Source organism: Pagrus pagrus, assembly GCF_965226575.1.
Source record: "Pagrus pagrus genome assembly, chromosome: 8".
NCBI lineage: Eukaryota > Metazoa > Chordata > Actinopteri > Spariformes > Sparidae > Pagrus > Pagrus pagrus.
Genome location: NC_140192.1, coordinates 15,968,088 through 15,995,576, shown reverse-complemented (window position 1 = coordinate 15,995,576; position 27,489 = coordinate 15,968,088). Strand labels below are relative to the sequence as shown.

The 27,489-nt window shown below is 39.9% G+C and overlaps 1 protein-coding gene across 1 annotated transcript in view; it reads right to left on the bottom strand.

Moving 5' to 3' along the window:
* The window catches only part of adamts3 (ADAM metallopeptidase with thrombospondin type 1 motif, 3), a 123,929-nt gene extending 112,261 nt beyond the window's left edge, over window positions 1–11,668 (bottom strand). The window contains exons 1-3 of the mRNA XM_084360176.1: window positions 11,595–11,668; window positions 11,142–11,163; window positions 4,462–4,901 (exon numbers count right to left, since the gene is read on the bottom strand). Of these exons, the coding sequence (XP_084216302.1) occupies window positions 4,462–4,901; window positions 11,142–11,163; window positions 11,595–11,657 (525 nt within the window). The 5' untranslated portion in view covers window positions 11,658–11,668. The remainder of the gene's footprint in view (window positions 1–4,461; window positions 4,902–11,141; window positions 11,164–11,594) is intronic.
* Window positions 11,669–27,489: the final 15,821 nt, after the last annotated feature.

Sequence of the window (27,489 nt, the reverse complement as noted above, 5' to 3'; positions counted from 1 at the left end):
AACAAGTTGGAAAATGAGTCAGGCCTTGTATCAAAATTCTTATCACTGAACATTGGAGTGAACGTGACAAATCAATGTGCTAATGTGCTGACATTCTACACCTGTTTGAATGTGACCTCTTTTCCAACCCTGACAGATTAACTTCTGCTCCAGACATTAGACGTCAAGAGGCAGAAAACAGAGCTGAGCACTGGTATACTTCATCCGCCTTTAGCAGAAAAAATCCCTTGTTTCTCTGACATGCATGCAACATGAAGGCTGTCTCCCACACAGGCCGGCAAGGATTACCCTAACTTCACCCCCACGCTGCTGCTGAAGCAGAGGAAGTATCTGCCTCATAAGCATTTAGCAGTCAGCCTGCCTGCCTGCCTGCCTCCTCCAGTAAATTCTTCCAGACAGCAGCCTGGCTATAATTAAGAAACAGTAAAACACACACCTAGCGAGGGGCTAGGGCTACCACTTGAGATCAAAGACCACTGGCCCTCAACAACAAGCTTTTTCATCAGCAACCACTGGTTTGGTGAGTGTTTGATCTCCAGTTATGCAGTCCTGCAAACTTTGCATTTAGGCTGCAGACAGATCATCATGTTCAGCATCAGAGCAAGGTTCAGAATGTAGTATATCGAGAAAGATATGGTACTTTTTCTGGTTTTCACTGATGTTTATCCAAAAATATCAGAGGAGACAAAACCCAGTTTTATGTCCTGATTTGTACCATTTCGGTCATTTTTACCGATTTTACGCATGTCCCCGAACATCTTAATTTTGTTTTTGGTTTCTATTGTAACACAACACTGATCTTGACATTAAAAGAAATCCTTTTATGATGTTGACAGTTCATGTATCATGTCCAGAAATACCATGTAGAGAAAAATGTTAACCTGGTCTTACATCCCTGAGCATCGTATGGTCTCGTACATGGCAGACTTCTCTAAAGAGCAGATCACTGTTAACTGATTATTACCCAGATTTTATGAATCAGCATATCCAAAATGTGTTGTTTCTTGCCCATAACAGGGCAAAAAAATGAGTATTCGAGCTGCAAAATGCAACAACTTTTAAATTCAGACTTGTATTATTGAGTGTTTTTTGTCAGATTTGGGTATTCTTTCAAAAAATAGAACGACCACTGACAGGTTGGTTCACTGTAGTATGGCACCATGCGGTGCTGCAGCAGCAGACTTTTCAAATCAGCATTACACTGAGCAAAGTGCCTGACCCTTTGATGGCTGTTGGCGTCTTTAAAGTGACATCCTGCCACGACAGTATTTACAAAGCAAAACTCTCACATCCTGTGTGGCCCCCTCTTAGGCCAGCATCTCCTGCGAGATTCAACTATAAATGTCTTAGAGGGACTGAATCTGCCCAAGTGATGAAGTGCTTCCTCCTGCTCCAATCGAAGGAAATGGCCAAATCCTGCAGCTCAGAGGAGGGATTTAAAGGTCAGACTGGTATTATCTTTGAGGACATGTGCTTGACATTGCCATTGTATTTACTGTGTTTATTTTTAGAGATTATATTTGGGAGTTCACACAAGAGACACTGCAGTTGCTCAGTTTAGAAAGAAGAGAGGTGTTTTGATATTCTGTCAGTTCACTGTCAGCGGCTCTGACATTCAAATATCACTGCATAATAAAACATAAAGAGTGAATTCTGCTTGAATTGATGAAATATATCTAGTGATATGAACATATTGTCCCATGAGGATCTTAACTCACAAGCTCGCTTACAACAGAGTTTGAAAGGGAGGTGGCTCACAGCGGTACAAGCATCCCAAAGAGCCACCAGCAGGCCTGTCAGGATTTCCAGTGCGCCTGATGGACAGCCAGACTATGTGACTATGTGTGAATCATGTGTGAATCATTTGGATACTGTCTCTACTTTTTGTGTGTCGCACAAACAAAGTTAACTTAAAGCGCCAACAGAATAAAGCAGACAGGCGATAGTGGGAGGGTAAGTGTCACATATTGCATGTAGTGGGAATGCAGTTTATGTAGGCCATTTACCGCCCAGAAAACCTGATATGGTGAGGGCAGAAAAGAGCAGCTTGTGAGAATTGTGAGAATTTTGTTAAGCAAAATGACAAAAATGAGCTGATTTCATTTTCTTGAATGTGGAAACTTCAGTGTTTCCCACACATATGTTTTACTTGGGCGGTCCGCCCAGGTATATTAATGGCTGCCCGAGTATATTTGTCCGAACCATTTGAGCATTTAATACTTTTACAGCCATTCTGTGGAAAACACTGAACTTGCTGTTATTCTTGATAGCACACTGACTATCTTTAAAATTTGGACTTTAGGCTGGAAAGACCGAGAACGGCCATAAAAAATGTCAACTAGCATTCTCGGAAACTGCAATGGCTATTTTAGGTGACATTTCATTGACCAAATGATTCATCTACTGAGGAAGAATGAGGTCATAATTGAAGATGAAGATGTTTACCAGGAAGTGTAAGAGCCTGTTTCAAGGAATCCTTAAAAACAGGAAAATGGTCATTTACCATGTTAGTCATCTCTCACTTGGACTGTTATTTCTATTGTCAGGAGCTCTTATTTCAGTCCGATTACTGGAAGATTTTAGCCTGAACCTGTGAGGAAAATACTGTGCATTGATTGTCTGATGGTAAACTCACATTTTATGCAAAACCCAAAACAAATGCTGTCAGCTTTTTGCTTGTGAATCAACCTGATAGTCTTCCAGGGAAGTCAGCCTATTTTTTCATAAAAATCTCCTCCCACCTCTATAAAAAAATTAGATAAACATCACACACTTGCTTCAGCTTTTACTGGCCAGTGACTTGCCCCTGCCTGCATGTGAGAATCTCTCTGTGCATGTGCTGCCCTGTTAAAAGCGTTAGAAACCTGGAGAGAATAAAGTGAACCCCTGCAGAAGCACCTTTGGCCACCCTCTGAGAATAAAATCCTGAGGGGATACACACACACACACACACAATCTGTGCTCTGCTACGTCGCAGTGGTGCTTTTAGCTATATAGTACAATCAGCATGCAAACATGCTCACAATGACAGTAATAACATGGTAAGGTCTGGCAGGTATAATGGTAGTTCTGTGTGCTATTGAATGTCATTAGTTTTGCAGGCATTTGGTCAAAGAAGTAGCACCGTATGAAATGTCAGACAAACTAAACATTTTGCCCAGCTACTGGGGCTGGATGAAAAGTCAGAGGTTTAGAGGAATGTATCAGAATTCACCCTGCAGGGAACATTAATTCGTGTATCAAATTTAAGGGCAATCCATCACATTTCTGCAGAGACATTTCACTCAAACCCAAAAATGTCGACTTGCTGGTGGTGGATGAGGAAATGAGTGTCACCAAAGTCAGTAGGATTCATCGTCTGGGAAGCGTGGATGTCTGCTCAAAATCTGTGTTTTTGTTTTGTTCGTGTTGTGTTTCACTGTATAAGTGATGAATTTGTCCTGCAGTAGTCGCAACATTAAGAGTCATCCTCAGTGAACCATGAATTGATGCACAAAAGCATTGCTGTCACAGCAATTCATCAAACTGACAGTCATGTCATTCCTGGAGCGTCACCACCGGTGTGGCGCCGAAAACATAAAGGGGCTATATTTTATCATGATAAACTCTGTAAGTCGAGATGAGTCTGAAACACAATGAGGATGCATTTTGATTGCTGAAGTTATGTTAGCTATTGTGTTTGCGTTATAAATGGAATAAAACAAAGTGCTCAGTTATCTAATTAAGGCTTCCCTTTGAAATGTGCCAACTTGCAGAATTATTAGTCCATTCACCAAGCAATCAATGATCAATCAATCAATCAATGATTGCCAATTCCCAACTCATGTTGCAGTGCAAGATAAATTCACTTGAGTGGTATCTGGCTACAGACCGGTCTTGTTAGGATAAATCATCACAAAGTTCTTACACCAGGTTTATCTTTTTAACATGGTGAATCTTTGCTCTGTCTTTAAAGACTGCAGCGTTTCAGCCTCGAACTTCCTTTGAAGTTCTTTGTTTTTGGCTAACCGAGTATTTTCCTTGAATGCAAAGATGTTTCGTTGGCCTACTCTGAGAGATTTTGGCCCAGGTCATTCCCCAATTACTGCTCAAGTGTTTTATGAGGGGTGATGGGGAGGATAGGATTGCAGACTTTTGTGGAGCACAAAGGAAACTCATGTTTTATGTTGGGAAGAGGTTCGGGGGGAAAATCCGTTGGGTTTGTGGCTGCAATGGTTGGCCACTCACCCGTGACAAACTTCTGTACAAAAAGCTATTCCCTCTGCCCGCCTGAAGAATATCTCCAAGAACAATGTGCTGTAAAAATGCCGTGAGTGCTGACGTAAAGAAAGGCTAAACTCAGGAGTTACGGACATCTTAAATCCATTTGTGTCAGTTGATAAGGTCATGGCACTTTTGTAATGAAGAAACAGGGTTTGAGGGGGTGGGGGACTGTGAGCTTTATGGATGAGAAGGACTTACCAGTCCGTCACAGTTGTTAATGGCAACCGCGGCCCCGGGGACGTCTGTGATGTCACCAATAAAGGTGCAGTCCGTCTTTAGCAGCTCACGGCGCAGTATCCTCTCCGTTGCAGTGGTGGATTCAGTCTGGTTGAAGCCTGCGCTGGCATCATCACCAGTGCTGTTGCTGACATTCCCGAAGCCTTCGACCTCATCGTGCCACTCCACCATCGCACCCGGCGCCACCAACTTGTTGTTTGGGTGCAAACGGAGGTGGAACTCCTTCCCGAAGGCGGTGATGTTGAAGAAAAGTTTCTGTTCAGAATCACCAGAGGAAAACACCTCCCTCTTGACGCGCTGCTTGTGAGTGGCGGAGAGGAGGTGCGACAGGTAGTGTCCATGGGAGTCGGTGCTGAAGGGAGTGACGAGGCCATACTCCTTCAGGCGACTCCTCAGCTGATCTGTAAAACAACACAATGACAATGAGAGCTTTTTTTTTTCAAGCCAGAAGGAGGGAGAAACATCAACAACACACTCCTGCATGTTTGTAAAATAAGTTCGAAAACTTTTCAGTCTCTTTTTCAGACCAAACTTTATTGTGATATGCTGTGAACTCTGTGGCTCCATGCAGCAAAGACCTACAGGGTTGTGTTTGCAATGTGTTGTGCTGTGAAAACACACTCTCTCTCCCACACACATCACAAGTTTCAAAGTCAGAGGTAAGATGATACCAGAATATATAAAGCTTCGATACAATACTAGAACAACACTCCAAACCAAATCCAAAGGTAAGCACCATGCTACACATCACAATGAATTGTATTTGAATTAGCCAGTACAGCAGACCTTGGACAGCTCTTAAGCAGAAGTTTAGCCCTTACTGTCACCCTGCGCCTCAGGAAAGATCCTACGTTGTGCCATTCCACTGGTCTTTAACATAAATGTAGAAGCTGTGACTTTTTGCACCATCTCATAGCCTTGTTCGCATGATGTTCTTACAGACGGGTATGACCATAATCTCACCAAGACTCGGCCAGTGTCTCTATCAAAGCATGATGCTTTTAGATCCGACAATACAACTACAGGCTTAGTTAAAGCGCAGAGAAGTCTTCCCTCCAGATGTTCTTGATAAGTTGTTGTTACCCTAAACATGTCCAAAATACATACCCAGCACAAAAAATATGCATCCTTTACTGGATGGTGATCAATATTATCTTGGCATAGTGCTTCATTTGCCCTCAGGCGCTTGTTCACTGGCTAATTTGTGGTCAGCTCAATTGTACGAGGAAATCTGTGGGCCTTGAAACACTCTCGGTTTAAAGGAAATTTCCACCCAGGCTTAGTTTGCTTTTCCACATGTGTGCAACGGCAGACACATTCAAGATCTTTGGGTTGAGTTTTGGTTGGGAAAAAATGTAACATGAATATCGAAACCTAGTCATTATCTTGTAGGTTTTGACTAGAAGACATTTAAACAGGTGTCAATGGTGAAACTCAAATTACATGGCTGAGGAAATTACATGCTTTACAAATCATAGTGTGCATGCTCTGGACAAATGTGATTTAAAAGAAAACAAGCTTTTGAGAAAGAGCACGCAGTTATTAATCAGCCATTTGATGATGATGACGATGATACCGACGCAACACATTTAGCTGTGAGGGATGAAAGCATCCTGATGACGTTTCTCTGAAACTTTGAAAATTTTTGTCATAAGACCAAAACCAAAGCAAACTGCAGGCACGTGTCTGTTTTTAACATGCAAAGGCCTTTTTATGAGGGCAAATACCTCGCAGTTACATCCAGTTAACTTTACTCTTTCTGCAAACATGAGTGACACAGAGTTATTTGTTTGATACTAGTATATGAAAAAGTTGTGCAGGTCGTGTGCAGGACTGATTTAAGTTTGGACTGTGGCATTGCATATTTCCCCAGAGTTTGTTTTTTGCAACTTTTTCTACAACTTTTTATTGACAGCATTGTGACTTTGTTGGGCTGCTCTGTAAACTAAAGGAGTGTTTGTTGTACAGTATTTAACCACCCTTGCTATTACCATGGTAATCACAAGTTTCGCCAAATCAGCTGGAACTGAAATATTTTCATGATTACAAGTTTAACCCCACAACAGTCATTACAGTACATCTGATTCAAATGTTGCTGAATTTGATGACATCACGTTTTTCACTTCAGCCTCACCCAGGTTATACAAGCTAAAGAGGAGCACAGACAAACACATGACTCCTGGATTCTTTCATGAGAAATAACGAAAACTGATCTGACTTTGGAAGATAACAGTGTAACAGTGTGTTCATGAAGAAGCTCGCTGCTCTAAAGAGACTCAGAAACTACTGATTGAAAAAATATTATTTTATCCAGTAATCCATCAAAGCAAGGCCTAGCAAGTGTAATGGGATTAGAAAAAATTTAAAGAAATGATCTGATTGAAGTATTTCTGGACAGCCTTACATTTAAAGGAGCATCAACTTTGAATAGGCCTTAAGTCTTGGCTTTGCTCTAGAGGTACTATGTAATATTTGCTGAACTGAGCTGCAAATGTTGAACCTTGTATTGGAATCCATTTATTTTGGAAGAAGGATAAAAGCTTACTTTCAAAGGAGTACAATTGGTCTGACAAACTGAAAAACCCAGAAGTTGGAGGTTTGCAAGGTTACATTTTAAACCTGACGCTGTTCGCAAAAGAGGCACAATTGCTCACAAGTTGGAGTGAAAGATAAAATACATTCAATGATTGGCGAGACCAGACAGCACTTAGAGTCAACACATTATATTATTCTAAAAGACCATCTAATCATTCACTGTGTCACCCGAAAAGAAAATGAGAAAAAGGATTTGGCACTTCAGTGCTACAGTTACATGCACTTAGAGTACCTCTCATTGTTTCTGAGTCTATTCAAAATGATACATTCTGTCAAAGTGAAATGGCAAGGCCAAGAAATGTGGAAAGTGTTTGACTCCCTCAATGACATCCACAGTTACAGAGGAAAAATTCCATCTAACATCAATTTAATCCAAATATGAAACACTAAGGACACATTGCTGCAGCTTATTAACATACATTGTTGAAAGGGCTAAGGGTAAGGTTGGGGTTGTTCAGTTTTTACCCTGCAAATGATTCAATTCGAGGACACACTAAATAGCTAGACAATTGATTTTTGTTTTATCTAATCTGGACATTTCAAACCTTTCTGTCTTGATCTTTGAGGATCAAACGGCAGTGAAAATGTCTGAATAAAATACTGAACTAGAAGGAACATCTGCAATTTAAAATAAAACGGGGTTTTTTTGCCGCCACATATCTCTACTTTCATGAAGTAAACATCTGATTGTTGCAAACCCTCAGAAGCATCAGATAGAGATGACAGGAGTGAGTCCTATCCATCTCTGCCACAGTTATAAGTCCCATCAGTTCATTTGTATGGTCTGCTTTGTTTGTTGTTAAAGAGATTTCTGCCATAAGCCAAGATATATATGTAATTACTTTGTGGTGCAGGCGGCGCCACCATGTGGTCATTAATGAAGCACATAAGCTTATGACTCTTGATCTACGAGGTGTAAATATAAAACCCTCTCCTGGATTGTTTGGTACGAGACAAATCTTGATGTAAAAACATGACCAATTCTTGCCTGAACCAATTCTGCGCCGTTTATCTTCATACAACCTTCACCTACTCTGGCAACCATTTCCCAGTGAGTAATCCCATAACTCATTGCAGAGGCTGCTTATCTGACATGAACTGCCATTTCTCCTATATATACTGTAAAATGTTGATGGTATGACCACACACGCAGTCCGAGCAATCCCGCATAATTTGATGAAATTCCATCTATAGATGAAGAAGATGATGTTTTAAATAATGAATTAATTCTAATTTAAGCTTTACCTTCCCTGACATTAATTCATTAAGTCGGGCGATTCTCTGTTTCTATCAGTATTCTCATGCAAATTTGGATTTGGTTTTTCTCTTGTATTTTCTTTCCTCTTTTGTCTTTCTTGTATTATTTTTTTTTTGTCAAATATCAACTTCACAGCTGAAATAGCGTGAGCTGCATGATTAATTTCATTGTAGTGTGTGACGGCTGGTTTAGCGGAGCTAGTGTGGAAGAAGTATAAATGGAATTCTTAAGCACAGCGCTCGGTCTATTTTCTGCTACCGTGAGTGGACAAATTGCTCTCTCTGCTTCTGCTCTGATGGATTTGTCCATCTGCATGACTGCTGTACTACAAAATGGCAGCTCTCCAAAGACACACTTCGGTTCTTTGATTGTGAGGGTCTAACACTGAATCCTGACATTTATTGCAGAGGTTTTTACTCGCTGGGAGAGCTGATGTTATCAAACCAGCAAAAATTGTACCTGCCTATCTCTGTCTATCTCTGTGCAACATCCGTTTCGCCAGGTGTCCACAGCAAGATAAAAAACAAACCCATGAAGGCAAAGTCACAATACAAATCACCAGTAGCTGTTTTAAAGTTCAATAAAATAAATATACATACATATTGATAGATGGACTGATGTGCAGATTTTGTCCTACAAAGGCTATGCGATCTGCAGTGTAAAGAGAGCGCTATGACTGTCACTACCACTATCAGGTAACTATGAAAAACACTGCATTCACCTCACCCATGATGACAACCTTTCACTCAATAATCTGAATCTGCAAAGTTACTCGTAACTAGTTTATCAAATAAATGTAGTGGAGTGAAAATATAAAAGGAGCAGAAAATGGAAATACTCAAGTAAAGTACCTCAAAATTGTACTTAAGTTCAGTACTTGAGTAAATCGTAGTTAGTTACATTCCAGCACAGGTTATTCTAAACTAAATTTTTACTGCAAATGTATAAATATAAGTTATTGTTCTCTTTGACTACTAAAAAATTGGGATCCCTGCAAAAACCATATCAGTCGACCCCTAGTGTTCACACCATGATTAGCACTGACAAAGACTGATGCCTCACCTCTGCCTGACAACTTGTGAACCTGAACACACCACAGAGACTTACAGCTGGTCTGATTACCAATATCTGAAGGCAGCGCAAACGGGAAAGCTTGAGATACATATATCAGAACATTTTCAGACACAGCTCCTGGATTCTGAGGGCAGAATGTGTACGGTTAGCTGGGTATAAGCCCTGACGCTATCCCATCATCCAACAAGCACTTGGGTTGCACTGATGCAACACCTAAACTTAAAAGCTTGTGAACTTGAACAAACCGCTTTAGCCAACGACCAGCTGACCACCAGGATGGAAGATGGTGCTGTGCTGATGTGAGGGGAGGAAACTAGTCTGTGTTTCTACCACTCTACTATGCTACACACCTCGCCAATCGCTATAGAATAAGCATGACTGCTGAATAGTCTGATGCCGATTTCACAGCCAAAAAGGTGCTTACTTAACCCTTCAGGTTTTAATTAACTATGAGTTTAAAGGGGCACTATGTAGTTTTGGAGAAGTAATTCAAACCCAAAATGTTGTATCTAAAACATTAATGAGGTAATAATACAAACTCAGAAATATTTATCTTTACCGTAACTGAATAAACAAGCTGTTCTCAGAGGAAAATAAGGATAATAATAATCCCTCCAACACTGTTTGAAGCTAGAAAAAAGTGGCAGGGTCCGCCACATATAAACAAAGTAAAAAAGAAAGAAATTGTGTTGTCCTTTAAGGTCGGTTTGTTTGTTCAGTTTATTCAGTCAGGAAAACGACGAGAGGCCTCATGAAAGAGTATTTTCATATTCTAACCTAAACATCTCCTACTTTTCTCTGATCTCAGGTCAGATTCACAAGACTCTAGAAGCACAAACTTTTTGTAAATTACCTTGAAGAGTCATCTTTTCATAGGGAGACGACAGAATATTAAATAGTATCTGATGGTACACTGTTGGGTGCAACTTGCCTGAGGTCTGATGCCGTAATATGCTAATAAAATTTTAATCATAACTCTCTGTACGACAGGTCTGTACTGTGTTTCAACTTTAGAGAAAACTTAATATAAGAAAACTGGTGAATGCAACAAGTTCTCATCCCGCATCACTTGTGGACAAAATCTGTTCATACAAGTACTTCTTACACGAGCCCCGTGGACTTCAACTCATGACAGACGAAAACTGGGAGGTGAAAATCTCAGAGAAACCACACTAAATGGGCGAAAGGGCTGTTTTACGAGGCCGATAATGGCCAAGAAGAGCCAACGGTGGCCAACTACAGGGGACGGGACGACCACAAAATGCCAACCGCGGTCCGACTGGCAGCTGTCATCTTGCTGTGTGAGGGCCCTTGAGGTGTTCAGAAGATAACGGCGGGTGTAAAAGGATCCTTCGTGGACACTGTTGCAGCTCACTTGTTTCTTAACCTCAGAATGGGTAACAGATGTGCAGGATTTAGAAGTGGAATTCTCTTTCCTGTATAACAAAGCCCTCGAAGCAGTTTCGCTCGTGTAATATAAGTGTGTGTGCATGTGTGTGTGTGTGTGTGTGTGTTCAGGGGGAATGGTGGGGTGGTAGTAGAGGAGGGAGGTGTATTACAGAGCTCCTCACACACAAACCCCCCTCCCACTTTGATCTCAGTGCACAGGGGTTACTCTCTTTCTATCAGTGCCCGGAGGAAAACCCCTTACACTTTCTGCCAGCTCACATCTCATTATCAACAAAAGATGAACAAAAACATAAACAGGACTTACCCTCTCTATCTACTTCACCAGCCTGCAAGAGGAAAAGAAAAGCTCGTTAAATGCGGTACAAGCAAAGCCAGAAGGAAATCATAATGTGAGAGAGGCTGAGATGTCCAGCGGCAGCAACACTACCGCCCTGCAGCAGTTTACTGGAGGCTGAGCTGCTTGTGAAAAGAAAAAAGAAAATAACAGAAATGCCTCTATTTCACATGTGTTATGTAACAGGCTAAACTCATGCGTGTGCAGTGTCAACATGTATCTCACAGAGGAGGCAGTGTGCGCGTTCACACAGTCAAGAACGGGAAAGTTTGGAGACAGTTTTTTAAAAAACCTGTTGCTGTGTCGGCCCACTTTTTCCGCCTCGGGGCTGAAATCACTTCACACAGACGGGCTTCACTTTGAGAGGCGATGTTGCGCAGAGTTTAAAAAAAAAAAAAAAACCGAGGCGACACGGACACTTACCTTGTCAGCTGAAGTCAACACAAATCCTACAAGCAGTAGTGACGCTAGTGACAGGACAGCCATCACGAGTCTTAAATGATAAAGGGAAAAAATAAAAAAAAAACTTTATCCCAACGTGAGAATTAAAATAAAGAAAAAAAAAAAACTCTCTACGCAAGCGTGACCCGGCTCATTCAAAAAAAAAAGTGGCCAGGGTGGATGTGCGGACTGTGCCTCTGTTTGAGCTCAAAAAACAGAAGAAGCCTAAAGTAGTTCAAGTTTCATTGAAGCAGGAGTGAGGCGAGTTGCGACACTTTTGTCAGTCAGTCAGTGTTTTGCTGTTGACTGAGTTTCTAGAAAGTTTTCTTTTTTTTTTTCTTTTTCTTTTTTTTTTTTTTTTGGTGGAGTTAGTAGTAGGACATCCCCTCTGCCGCCGGCCCGGACAGAGCTGCAGTGTGAAGCTCTTGCAACCTGGCACTTGGCTCCCCTGGCTAATAAACGGCAAAGACCAGCCCTGCGTGACGTCACGCTTTCTTCAGCCTGAACACATGGAGGGACGGAGGAGGAGGAGGAGGAGGAGGAGGAAGAACTCCCCCCTCCTGAACCTCATCCCAGGACGGGACAGGATGAGACAGCAGGCTCAGATCCTTTACTCAAGTGAAAGTATTAACTCTGGAGTATCAAGTACTCCACTATTGAAGTTAGGCAAATATTACTATACACAACATTTCACTCATCAAGAATCAGACAACAAAACAAACCAAAAACTTCCTGTGAAGGATCCATAACTCGTGTGCAAACAATTAATACATTCTTGATAACACAGTATAGACTAGTGTTTGCATGTGTCTTACATTTAAAGTGACAATTTGTATTATTTCCGTGTATTAATCACATTTTACTGGCCCTATGTGAGAAGACTGAAACATGACGTGAAAAATGAGACCTTGCCTGTCTCTCTCGGTTGCCTATGCAAGCCTCTGGACGGTTTGTTGAAGTTGATTAACACTGCTGGACTGTGGATTTCTTTCCGAGAGACTCAGATTTTCCACAACAGCCCAAAAGATTTGACATAACGTACATTCTCAAGTGCCTAACCACTATCTAAAGCAACAACCAGCTTCTAGCACAGAGAAAGTTCAACAGAGCCCCTTTAACTTGTGAAATATCAACAAATTATTACATCATGTGAGTTAATCCCAAGTGAAATGTCAAAAAACCTCACTTCACTATATGTGAAATGGTTTTCCACATTTGATAAACAGGTGATAGATTGAAATGTGCCTGTTGATCAACCTGATAATCAGATTGTCCTTTTTGTCACATCTTTATTTTCTGTGGTGGGATGTAATGAAGTACATTTACTTAAGTACGCTACAAATTTGAGGTACTCATACCTCACTTGAGTCTTTCCAATTTATGCAACTTCATACATCTTTTCCACTTCATCTCAAGAGTCATATATTAGACTGTTTACTCCCTGACATTTGTCTGCCAGTGTCATTTTTCTACTTAATTTCCAGATTATTCATTTTCATACAATATGTGTTCAGTGATAACCACTTATCTCCAAATGTGGTGATTCAAAATAGAAGGATAAAGTGTTCCTCTATGGGTTGGGAAAGTTCTCATACTTCTTAAAGAAACACTAAAGAAAGTATTTAAAAGCCTTCATCAGAAATACATGATCAGAAAGCTGAAAACAAGCTGCTGAAGAAGAAGCTGAATGGACAGCGAGGCAACAAACATACGATAGTCTTACAGAATATGATGCATTGCTGTAGATGAAACTACTCAACAGGATTTCAAGTAGTTAAAAATTAGCTCACCTTCAAACTTCTACAGCAGAGAAATGCAATCTACACATTAATGCAACAGTAATAGTGATCCAAAAACTAGTAGTAGTAGTAGTAAAACACTGACAGGGAGCATTTCTCTGAGGACTTTTGATACTTGAAGTAAATTTTCTTAGCTTAAAATTTTAAAAAGGGTCAGAAGGTATAATTCCATGTTGAAAAATGTAATAAAATAGCCCCTACAGTATGTGAGGTCCAGGCATGCATGTTAGTGCGCGATAATACTGACCCCAGTGCTACTAGCAATAATGATTAATGCCTACCCTTCCTCATCTGAACACATGGTGGGACAGGAGAACAAGGAGAGGCACTCAACTTCTACAACCCAAACTGATTAGGAAACCTGAAAGAGGAACAAATACTAGTGCTGTTGATATTAAGGCAATACATATACACTATAAAATATATGTGAATCTGTATAAAATCAAATTTATATATGAATTCACACTAAAACTACTTTCAATTTTGACAGAAATGTGTGTTTTTGTCTGGCAGAAGTTGCTTCATAATAACTGCATTTTACCGCTGAACCTTCCTCTCTCCTCATGTATGTGACATATTAAAATATTCCAACAACTGAATACATTTCACATGAACCATTTGTCAGAGCCGCAGACTTTCTCTCTCAGTTGACTGACACGGTCTCGAGGGTGAGAGCTGCATGTAAAATCAAGATAGGTGGCGTAGCAATCATCTGCAATAATGTGAACCGTAGTCGTTTTCATTACTGACTGCACATCATTTACTTCTTTCTTTCTGTGTCTCTCCTTCCATGTCAGGGCTCTCTCTGAGGCAGAAATGTCATGATTTTAGATTTGGGTCCTGTCAGGCATTTAAATATTAATACAGAAAGCCAGCGCGAGCAAATAGGGACACTTCCAGCCAGAGCAGCAGAGACAGCTATAAGACTACAGGGGAATACATGAGCCTAAATGTCTCGGTTGAATGTCGGCGTAACAGACAAATGGTTTCGAGACACACTTTCTGAATAGCAATGACATTTATAAATATCCATGGCTTCAAATGAACAAGGAATATCCTATTTAAACCCCTTCAATCTTTAAACTGGAGTACAAATGGCAGCAGGAAGGTGTAGGGGGATCCGGTTTGATTTCCCAGCAGCAGGTAATGAACAGCTGTCGTCACCAGAGAAACGGATGTATAGGTCAAACAGCTTATTACAAGCCCACATATACATTTAGACCTATAGTGGCCATCGTAATTATGATGAAAGGAAAGGAGGAAGTCAGGTAATGTATAAACAGCAACAAAGTTTGCAGATGGAGGTTGTTGGGGTATATAAAAAAAGTATATAACATATATAACTTATTTTAACTGAAACATGATCTTTTCCTAAACCTAACCAAGATTTTTTTTTGTGCTTAACCTTAACCAAACTGCTTAAATTAAGTCACGCCCATGTAAAGTTACACAACTAATGCACTTTTTTTTTTAACCCAAACCATGATATTGTCCTAAACCTGTCCAACTAGTTTTGTACCTAACCCTAACCTAATGGCAACCATCTTAATGTTAACCACGTGACGAAGACGGAGGTCCTGCACCAATGTCACTGTCCAACAGTCACATGTTGTTTTGGGAGTGATTGCCAGTCGACCTATTCAGTTATTTAGGTATGAGGATTGGTTATTTAAGTCAAAGTAGATGTTCTGCAGATAATTGCCCCCTGACATGTAATAGTAATTCTTTAGATTGTCACTATTCCATAAATGTTGAACCCAACACATCTTTATATCAAAACAACTGAATAGGTTGGTGACTCCCAAAACAATATGACCATTGCAACAGAGCAGCGACAGGTGTACTGGGCCTTCGTTGTACTGTCCCAGTTTGATTAGGTCGGGCAACAAAAACATTTTGGTTAGGTTTAGGCACTAAAAATACTTTGTAAGGTTTAGAAAAAAACAATGTGGTTTGGGTTGAATCACTATGTTACTTTTGTAACTTCAGTTGCAAACATACCTATGCAACGTAAGTAACATTATGTCATTTATGCAACAAAACTTAACTATGACAGTAAGTTAAAACAACTCAATGTCAACTTCTAGTTTCACACTGGACATAAACAGCGGTCTCCTAGATAAAAGTTCTATCATTGTTTGAAACAGCCACCATCCCTGAGCTTGTCCTGGGACGAACTTCTCTCCCTTTATACTATTTCTCCTTATTTCTTCCTTTACAGCCATAATCATTACTACAGCCAATAAAAAAATTTTAATATGAGTCAAAACAACCTGCTTCCATAGTTGACCTATATCGTCGTTTTTCTGATGAGGACAGGCTGGTTGATCTAGCACTGGACTTTTTTAGCTGATCAAGATTAAGCTAGGGTTAATTACTTCAAATACAGTTGAATTGTTTAGTCTAGATTTATATACAGTAAGGTAGTTTAGACCAGAGGTTCCCAAGCTCAGGGCTGGGCCCCCTCCAGAGGGTCACAAGATACATTTAAAGGGTTAAGTAGGTAGTAATGAGGAAAAGGCAAAGTTCTTCTACACAAATCTGTATTAAATTTGGTTTGACCTCCTTGGACCTCGAACAATTTCAATAAAACCAGATGAGTTCAATTGTATTTAAAGTTTAAAGGGGAATGTCTGTTGTAAAACATTTCAGGCTGGTTCCACTTAGGCATGTAACCTTCCCCGATGCCCTGAGACAAGATAATTAAACAAGTTCATTAAATTTAAGAGATTAAGTTGTATCAACATCTGTTGAACATTTTCTCAGTTTGAGAAGTCACGCAAAGACCTTAACAACTGTGTGTGCTGTTGAAGCCACTTGATACCAGACATAGAAAAAGGCAAACTGTAAGACCTTGTACGGTGACCTTGTCAAGCATGTTAAAAAAAAATCACGCTGCAAGTTTCCATCATGCATGTTTTTTACAAACTACTAAAAGACCGAATGTTAGGATGTCTGTGAATATGGCGATCATGTTTGTTTAGAAATGTAATTTAATAAGTTCAGTGTTAAGAAACATCGATTCACCTCATAATTTTGAGTTAGGAAACTAGTGCCTTTAAGATTTAAGTCAGAACTTGACACTTATTTATACTGTTAAAAGATTAATTTGGTTCCTCTAAATTCCTGTATGACTTTTTGAAATGTGAAACGTGACAAGAGGCAGACACTGTATTTTTTTTGAGGGGTCACAAGTCAAAAAGTAAAAGAACCACAGGTTTTATCTTGTGTTTTATAATCTGCTTGCGTGCTTTTATTTTTTAAAAAAGAAGAAGATGAAAGAAGAAGAAATTGGAAATTAATCTAAAAAAAATAGGTGTCAAATATATGCCACAGAGTAAAATTTCGAATATTATTTTCAGATATAAAAAGGAAAGTTACGTATGGCTACCTCAAAACAATGCAGTGGTTGAGTTGATGTTACTTCCCACAACTCTGAGGTATCCTTCGGCTTAAATATATCAGCTAAACCTGCACAGAACCAGCTGACCCAATACCCCCACCCACCAGAGGATAAAAAACGTATCAAAACATGTCTATTAGGATACTTCTGCTGCCAGCGACACCGGCCTAGAACAGTAGTTGGTCCCCAGGCACCGTGCGGTGTCTGCACACTGCTTCTTCTGCTTCTATTAACCTCTCTGGAAGGCGAGTAAAGTACATTACATGTAGAAATATTCCAAAAGCTTTTCACCTTTGACCTCTTCACTTCTTACTGTTTGCAGCTTGCGTTGGTGTTTTATTCTGACGAAAAGCCAACATTTCCCACTCGCTGTCAAGAACCTGGGGGGTATTAGCCCAGAGTGTTGAAGTAGCTTCAACTCTTAGCCAGAATTTGCTGTATGACTTCCTCTCTGAAGAAATCTCTTTGATTGAAAGGCATTTCTGTTGAAGGGTTAGAGGGCTTGTTGAAAAGCACCAGCATAAAAGGAGAATACATAAAAGGCATTCGCCTCATTTTATGTTTGAATTAAAGAGCCAGACGAGACAAGACGATCAAAATTATGTGATTGTTATCCTCTAATTAGACCATATTATACATCAACCTTGTATCATGTACCTTGTGTCATTAACCACAGGCTTTAATTAGCTAAACAGATGGGAGAAAAAAGAGAAAGTAAAATAATTAGACAAATAAACAAAACAAAAGTAGTGCTGTGTATGACACATTTTAAGATTTGGACCAAGTCACGATAAGGGGGGTTAATTCAATGTCAGTGTCGTGAGGTTTCAAAACTATATAGACTATATAGAGGAAATGAAATGCAAGCATAGGTCTGTGAGCATACTGTGTCAATTCATGCTGTACTTAAGTGTCCTGTTAAAGCATTTTTTGTGGATCTAAATCAACTTAACTCCAACTTCCCAGAAAGTTTGGTTCTATACGCATTCCAGTTGCCGGGAGAAAATGTTGACAGTTAACCTTCCTGCAAACGTCACATTTGTACATGGCCACTTACCTTAATGATATTTCAACAAAATGTGTGTCATACTACGTTCACATTACATGTTATTGACTTTCATATCAGGAGGTGAAGGGGATGGTGGTGTAGTTACAGACGACAAGGCTGCCTAGCCAGCGACCACAGTTCAAGACTGTGTTTCAATATTTGTGAGTGTGAAACAACAGGATATTTTTGAGGAGACCCCTGGGCAATTTCCAGACAGGTTTGTGATGACCAAAAACAGATATTTATTGTGATAAGTCGAGATTGATGGGTTAGGTTTTACAACTGATTTGTAACAGAAAATATGTTTTGAAGGAGACATAAAGCAATTAGATTACATTTTCTAATAACATAATGATTTTATGGTGATGTTAAGGGATATGGTCTGGTCTGGTTAAGTAAAGAAAAAGTTTGAAGTGACCTGAGAAACAACTTTGCTTTGCTTTTCTTGTCTATACCTTAACCACAGATGGTACCCAAGATGTAAACCGGGACTCTCGGGCCAAAGTCTTGCACTCGCAATTTCCCTCCATTAAAACCTCCCTGTAACTCCTGTATGGTACATATTTGTGGGACAGGGTCTAATCACAGATGGTTTTGTGTGCTCTACAAATTGCACAGCTCTCTGAGGCAAATCTGTAATTTTGAGCTATGTAAACAAAATTGACTTGTCGATGTGGATCATATCAGTAATCACATTGTGAGACTTTGGACCCTGTCAGAATTCTGGCACTGGCTGAATCAGCTGATTGATGATAATAATCATACATTTAATTTATAGAGTGCTTTTCAAGATCTTTCAAGATCCATGCACATTACTCTCATGACTGGACTTTTGTCTAAAACAGCCCAAAATCTCACAGCATATAGAGGATTTTAAGTCACAAAAATGAAGACTTGAGACTTCACACAGTCTAAATATCTAATCATTCAGCCTATATAATGTAATATGTAGTATGACTTGGTCAAACAGCTTTGAAAGTACAATGTTCTTTCATTTTAATGATCAGCACTGTTTGCATGTGACTTGGATTTTCCCCAAAAGGACTTAGATTAGATTTGATTTTGGACTTTTTTGTGTTCAATGTGTTCTTAGGTAACGTTTTCATTGAAATATCATGATGTTGAAACACATCAATCAATATAGACATTTAAAAATGACAACTTTTGAACCCAGATTCTAGAGAAATGCTGGCTGTGAGCCATCTTTAGTAATGTTTTGTTGACCTCACACAGTCTCACCTGTTCAGTGTAAACAAACCAAAACAAGAAGATGCAACAAATTCATTTCCAAGTTTGTGGTTTCTCCCCCGTGGTTTGTTCCGAGAGAATGAACTGTCAGATTAATGGAGCCCTGAGAGCCCTCGCTGTGTGAGTCTGTGCTTGGGCTGCATCACACATGGAAGACACATGATCATATATCACTGCTTTTATTGGGCACAACGAAAGGGTCGTTAGAGGTCTGTGTCAAGACATTCTGTTCATTTTCCTCACTCTCGCAGCCTCTCTTTACCCCCCTTTTTTTCCTCCCCCCCACTCTCCGTCTGCACCGTGATGACATGAAGCTGCCTTCTCACTCTGCTGCAGGTTTCATTAAATGACCTGATAACAAAGAGGAAATATAACAAGACTTCCGTCGTCGTTTGCTGCTGCTTGGGTCTGTGATTGAGCCCTCCCAGACCTGCCTCAGCTGGACTGTAGGTGAGCTGCCTGCAGATAAGGAAACCTAATTAACTGGCACATCTGCAAGCCTCATGGCCTCACAGGCGAGCTGGAGGAACGACAGGCAGAGAAAGGTGAGAAAAACTAGGTGACGGGTTGAGCAGAGGCAAGACAAGGGGAAAAGAAATGAGGGGCCAGAAGGCCCAGACTTAGAGGTGAGGTGAGGGATGAAGGAGGGAAAGAAATCAGACGAACAGAGAGATGAGGGCAGCTGGGAGGAGAGCAAAAGTGATTTTTTTTTTAAGGAGTCAAGGTTTCCTGGTTTGTTAGTTTATCAACATCCTGTTCATCCTTGACCCGCCACAGAGACACAGACCCTCTGACTTCCTTCATCTGGCCTCAGAGTCCAACATCTGGTCTTTCTCACAACCACAGATCCAGACAAATAAGTTGCTGTTACAATTGGCAGTGAATCACATGAAGCAAATTGAAAGCAGGCCTCTGCGGCAAAATTGGATTTCAATGCAGATAGCGCGATAAAACATTTTACTCTAGAGGTTACAGGAAAAGATTTTATTGTTTCTTTTTCATACGTTTTTTGGGAAGAAGTTCTTGAAGGATATCGCTCGAGAGAACAGATGTTTTCTGCTTACACAGGTGCGGTAACAAGTCCCCTTTCACTTATCATCCATCACTCAAGCAAGAAACACACTTGTATGATTCCTCTGAGTGGGACAAATTTAATTAGTGCTGAATTGTTTCACTGTAAAAAAGTCTCACAAGATTTCTGCGTCATTACATTTTATATAGGCTTAAAACAAACAGCAGGACCCGCTCTATTTCCTGTTTTTCATGCTGTGCCTATAAAACTCCCTTCCGACTGCCATGAACTTCTTCATTTGTCACTAAGGATGCACTCACACTTGGCCCAGTTGCTCTGCACTCACATTTCTTTGGCCGCAACCGGGCCTGAGCAAGGTTAGCTCTTGAACATATGTCATCATGTCATAGCAGAATGGAGAAACACACAGAGAACATGACTTTACTGACTTTTTTGTGTTGTTTTGGTCATGGACAGCCCTCTCAAATTCCTGGATTTGTTGATCATGCAATGCGGCGTAGTACACATGATTATACTTCATGTCCACGTTGCGCATCCGTGCTTGTGAGCAACCGTACCGCACCGAAGCACACCTACTCCAACCGTGCCAGGGCCAGGAAAGTGTACCGTGCTTGAGCGCGTTACAGAGCACTCACACTAGTGCTTTGGGGTCAATCATGCTTGGGCACAGTAGGGATTGCCTAGTGTGAGTGCGCCCTAATAATCAGTGTTGCAAGTAACTAAATACAATTACCCAAATACAGTTCAATTTTTAGTGTTTTCATTTCTTGCTGCTTTATACTTCTACTCCACAACAGTGCAGAGACACATATTGTACTTATTACTGAACTACATTATAGTGAGTAAATGATTAGCTTGCAGATTGAAGGTGCACTACGTAGTTATGGAGAAGAAATTTTAATCCAAATAGAAAATTCTTCATTGAGGGATTTTCTATGCCTAAACCAACCAGATAAACAAACTCTCTTCATTTTCATGGCTGAATAAACTGAATAAACAAAGTGGCCTTAAAGGACAACACATTTTCATACTGTTTTACTTTGTTTACTTTGGTCCTCTGAGACCAGCTTGTTATTCAGTTATGGAAAAGCTAAATATTTCTGAGTTTGTATTATTACCTCATTAATATTGTAAACATTATTATTATCCAAAACTACCCTTTAATGTTTATCCAAAAAAAGGAGTGCTTATGAAAAACAATGCTACAGGAGTCGGAGTCCTTTGCCCCAAGATGTCGATGTGCAATTTCATGCATTAAATCTTATAAGAACTTTAACTTGGATTGTATCAAAACATTATACAAATGTGGATATAAATATATAGATATATGTGTGTGTGTACATTGGGCATATATTTGTGTGTGTATATATAAAATAATAAAAACACTCTTTAAAAGTGACAGCTTCTCTCCATGATCCAGGATGGGGAGCCAAATGTAGCAATTGCTCCTTCAAATAATACTTAATAGTTTCTAACTGAATGAAATACACCTGGAGATGTCTTGAAAAAGACAATTTGTCGTACTTGGAGTTCTCATATACTTCAGCATTTATTTTGCCAGAGATGAGAGAAAATCTATGTTTATAAAGAGAAGAAAAGAAAAACAAAAATTATATTTGTGGTGGGAACCTATTGTTTCAAACGTCTTTAATGACAGCCTGTGTGTGCCTCTGGTTTGGGCAACTGGTATTCAGTCAAAGAAAATGAATACATAGCTCTAACACATGCGTCTAATTTGTGTAATTTTGCCAAGTGAGAGTAATCCCCATGAGAGGACAGAGCCATCAGCATGGGGAACGGCTAACCTAATTACAAGATGTAAGTATGTGCTTTGAAAGTAGGTTTCTCTAAAACGACAACTATCACCGCGTTCGAACAAAGCTGACCCCCACTTGCATTATAAAAGGGGGCAAGCTGAGCCATTTCAGAGAAGGCATCTGGATTGTTTTCTTTTCTCTCTTTCACGCTTTGTCCCGAGACACAAAAACGCACCCACACAATGACTTGTGACGTCTAACAGCGAAGTTATGCCAGAGTCACAATGTGCATCTAGGTGGTGAGCCAAGCAGATGCCCCCATGGGGTCAGCGCTGGTTTTTGTCCCCCAGTGTCACCACAACAGAGGGAAGGTAGGGTAATAAAATTCCTTGGCGCTAAAGGAGACATTCCAGCAGAGGGAGGGGAGCGTCGGGATTTGACATAATTTAAAACATGGTTGTCATATTATGAATGGGAGCCCCCGCTCCCTCCTCCATAGTGGAAACCATTTCTTTTTTCTGTTTTGTTTTCTTACGTAAGCATGAGCGCCTCTAACTTGCTTTGTTTGGGAACAGGACAAAAACAATTAAGTTGAGGGCAGAAGGGCAACTGTAGTGTGTTACAATAAGCCTGTGAATAGAGGGGAAGTGATTAGACACAGAATCTGCAAGGATGGAAAGCACTTCATCTATTCAGGAGGGCAAGGTTTATGAGGCAGCACCATTACAGTGTCCAAATCAGTCTCTCCTTTATTTTGCATGATTTCTGTTCATCATTATCTCCAGATTCAGGTTGAAGTATAAAATATATTTCAAAAAATTATAATTTATTTATCATTTAAAATCAGATTTCCAAGCAATATATTTGGTTTCTCTTCAAGTGCCACCGATCCCTCCAGGTTTATGGTGCACAATATAAAAGAGCATTCTTCTAAAGGTCAGTGGACAGACTGATGACGTACAAAACACAAACCAGCCTCCAGTTGATTTAAGAATCTAATTTGGTTGTCGTCTGAATCTAACCTGTGCAAGTGTTATGGCCATGGCAATTTTGATAGATGTTTTGGTCACACTTTATATTAGGGAACACATATTAACCATGAACTAGTTTCTTATTAGCATGCATATTAGTAGCATATTGGCTGTTTTTAAGCCATTATAAATCACTTACTAATGCCTTATTCTGCATGATCATATTCTGCAAGAGTTTTCCCTCAATAACTTCCTAATCACTGCTTATTGATAGTGAATTAGGGAGTTGTTGTAAACCACTAAACAAGAATAAGCTAATAAGAAACTAGTTCATGGCTAATATGTGTTCCCTAATATAAAGTGTTACTGATGTTTTTTGAAGTGTGTAACACTGATTCAACCTGCTAAAGCTTGTAAGGATGGGGTAACGCAGGAAAAGCATGAGTTTGTATGACTTGTTGTGACTTGCGCAGTGAAATGCAGGTCATTGTCATTAGTCATTAAGAGGGGGACAATGAGATAATTGGTTGATTTGTGGCTAACACTGCACAATGAACATTCAACTAATTCTAACCTACACGTTTTCTTTTATTCTCAGCATATTTAGTTATTAATAGACAGCTATTGATATTGCAATACAGGTAGATGTCTATTTGCTTAATCGCTGTTTTTCAAATCTCTTCACAATTCCCTGCCTACCTAGATACTCTTGCTATGGTGGACAAGCTTGACAATAACAAAAATGGTGACGCCGATCCCGTTTAGCCGGGTGCTGCAGTGTTTATTAGATGATAGTTTTCTTGAAATCAATATAGTTTCAAGAAGTCGAAAGCAAAAGCTACAGTACTCAATGGAAGGATATATTCACAATATAAAAAATTACATTTAATATCATAAAGGGAAAAACAGAGACTAGACTAGAGAAAATAGTAAAAGAAAACAGAAAGATGTCACAAAAAGAAGAATGTTGTCACTTTAAACAACATACTGGTCTTGTCTTGTTCATCCAAAAAGTATTTCAGCTTACAGTTACATGGTTAAGCTAGCAAGACTGCTTAAAATCCTGTTAAAACAAACGCCGTGCCTACCGTGGATAAAATGTTGTAAATCCCCATGCGTTAAACTGCATGTTTGTTTCAGTTGTTCTCGTCTATTTATATGTATTCTAGAGAACCCTGAAAGCCCCAAACGTGTGCCTTTGGGTGAATGGATCACTTTCTGTCTGCACTCCTATTTTACGCTAACCGTATAAAAGAGATCATCTCTGATAGCAGGCATTAGCCAATTATCCACTGAGCCCAAATCCGAGCTGTGGCAATTTTTGTCAGTCAGCTATAATCTCCGTCTAAGCTTGGCAGAACCTGTGAATTTTACCCTCTTTATTTTGTTCAATTTTTCTCTCTTTTTCTCTCCTTTATTATCTTTGTTGGTCTTGTTTGTTATTGGGGGATAAGCACATTTGGGTTTTTTTAGCACAATAACTTTGTTTTCCTTATCTAAGACGTAACTATCATGCATTGTCTCTTATTTGAAACGACTTAGCAGGTGATGTTTCTCCACCACACCACTTTGCTGTTTCTTCCCCATTAACTGAAGAAATAAATGGATCTCTCTGCACATGGGAATGCAACCACTGGTGTCCTGCATTCCTTGATTCCCCACCATCCCTCTGCCGTTTCTAGGGGAACAGAACCAGCAGAGCCTCTGACAGTCTGTGAATTTCAACGACCCTCAGCAGCAGAGGATTTGATGCAACCCTGGCAGAGGCAACAGCCCCCGCAAAGACTTGCTGACCAGGAACATCGTCATATGTCACTGAAAATAGCTCAGAAACACTGTTTTCTGCCTGTCTCCATATACACTGAATAATGCTCGTTGGATTCAGTGAAGCTGAGGAGGACTTTTCTTTCACATTAATGCCAGAGTGACGTCAAAGTGCCTCTAAACACTGTGACATCAAGCATTGGTATGAGGCCAGTGGGTGCGACAGAAGCGCTGCCATTGTTGCTCTGCCTGTCAAGCTTTCCAAACTTGCTCTAAATGTATGAGAATAACATGCAGTGGCAGATTAAATGCTGGAAATGTGTTAAAATCTGTCAATAATTTGAAAAGGGAAACAAAAGCAGAGTTATCATTTTTAGTCTGGAAATACAACTGTTGCTGACAGATTTTATCAGCTGCAGCTAGCTAGCTAGCTGACATAAATACCATGAATTTGTTGAAAACTCTTTCTCTAGCTTATCTTTTAATGTTTCAGAATGAAAGTGAATGAATTTGATGGCTACATACATGATACGACGCTAACTCAGCTTTCTGCAATGATGCTAATTTCAGGAGTTATCTGTTATGGTGGTCACTATGTCAGATTAGGGTCAATAGTCATGAATTCTTACCGTGACTTTAACAAGAGAGCTGACAGACTACACGAAGGTCTCTGACCAATTATACCATACCTTTTTTCATGACCTTCATGATGTCATGAGGAAGGAAGTGCTACAGATCAAATCACTGTGACGTCGTGCCAACAACTACCAAGCCCCCAGGATAAGCGGCAGGTCTTGAATCCATCTTGCGTAGTGGCCAAACTGTGTAATTACAATGTCACGTGATGCTCTGGGGCCCAAAAAGACATTTTTTTCCTCACGCTTTCATTTCACTGTGAACGGTTGATACCTTTTTTACGTGTCACGACCCCTGTGAAATAACTCAATTCCCAATCATAACTTGATGAAGGCTGCAGAATAGGGATCCGAAAGACAATGAGGAGGTCGACAAAAACAGGCACATCTTGTCTAAAATTTGAGCTAGCGTTTGAGCTAGCTCGCGTGGCCATGATGATAGTGTGCGCTCAGAAAATGCAGGTGTTTTCAGAGTGGATATTGTAGCATCACTAGATGCAGCAGTACAAGAACATCTGCAGAGTGCTACTGTGTTTAAAGGAACATCTAAGACAGAACAGAATGAACTCTCAGTTTGAGTCATCAAAGAAATTAAGAGTGCTGACTCAAGCTAAAATGTCAATCATTTGTTGTTTCCAGCTTCTTGGATGTATTTTTTTTTGCTGCTGTTCTTCTTGTCATTTATTAGGTTTTAGGTTTTGGACTGATGGTTTGACAAGCAGAGCTCTTTTAATTTATTTAAATTGACCGGTATGATGCACCAGTAGGGTGCTTTGGCGCGTCCTACTGGTGATACATGGTTATAGCGCATCTGACCAATGATGACCCCCCCCCCCAAACAAGTGGTGGTCACCAGCCACCACTTGTTTTAGGGTATGTGGGGCTGGAGAGGGCGTAAAGGGGTTTGCTATTATTCGACTCCATTTGCTACTCGAGGAAAAAAAAAAAGACTGTCTGGCATACAAAAAAATGCAGAAGTATAATTTGTAATTTGAAAAACAGCCCTGTGGTCAGCAAAAGTCTGGCTGATGATGCGACACAACGCGTCATTCGACTGACTTTTGCTGACAAATCTGCAGCGGGCAAGATGTGGGGAAGTTAAACATTGTGCACTTTCGTAATGCTACCCAAATGGGCAAAATTTCCATTTAACTGCTTTGTACTAACTCATTTTCAAACTGACTATCATCACCGCCAATCAAACTTTACAAAGCTTCACCAAAGACTCAAATATAAACTACTTTTGTATTTGAAGAACTCCCTGGAGTTGTTTCTCCACCACACATCATTTACTTTAATAACATGCAGCTGTGAGCATCTACTCTCTTTTCTTTGTGCATTGCATTGTTTGACAGCAGTTTCCATCAACAGCATGCAAAAATGTGTTCTTGTTTTTGTAACTTTTTTATTATACATGCTGTTTTAAGAGTGCTAAATTCCAGTGCATTCAAAAATCGTTTCTAATTAGTATGCAGTGTTGGCAGGAAATTAAAAGAAAGTAGCTGTTTCTCTGTCGGGCTTTAGATATACATTTAAGTGGCTCTTTAAACACCTCTAGTTTGGTTCATTAGGTCCAAAACAAGGGAAAAAATGTTTGCACATGAGTTCTTCTCTGATTCCTGTTAACACCGACTTTTTACAAATGCACCAACAGGTATAAACATTAAGTAATACAGGCAGCTCATTAATTGGAGAGTTTAGACGATTCTGCATCAGCAGGACCTACTTGTATGCTTCTGTGATACACTCCAGTCTTTACGAGCAGCCTCAGGCCACTGCCATGTGTACGCTCATGCTCTCACTAATGAGGCTAACACAGGTGGTTGAAATTTATCGCATGTAAATGCAGGATTGCTCCAAATTTTCAAGTACAGTTTGGTTTTACCTGTTTTTCCAGCTGTACGTGAGTATAATAATGCTGAAATAATGGAAAAATAACAATAATACAAATATTTCATTATGTATAAGCCCGCAAACATGTTCAGAGCTTAAAAGAAAACAAAAACATGTTGTTTCGTCTTCAAAAAGGGCCCACATTCAGCTGTTTGTTTGTACCAAATGAATATATGAGGTAATCTTTATTCAGCATAATCATCCAATAAAGCATAAAACACATATATTTAGCGTTTCCCTGCCATTATTAATGTTTGCTTTACTCAGAGGCTCCACCTTTTTCATTCAGATGCAGGTTTGCTTCCCAGAACATGTACAATAGGCTC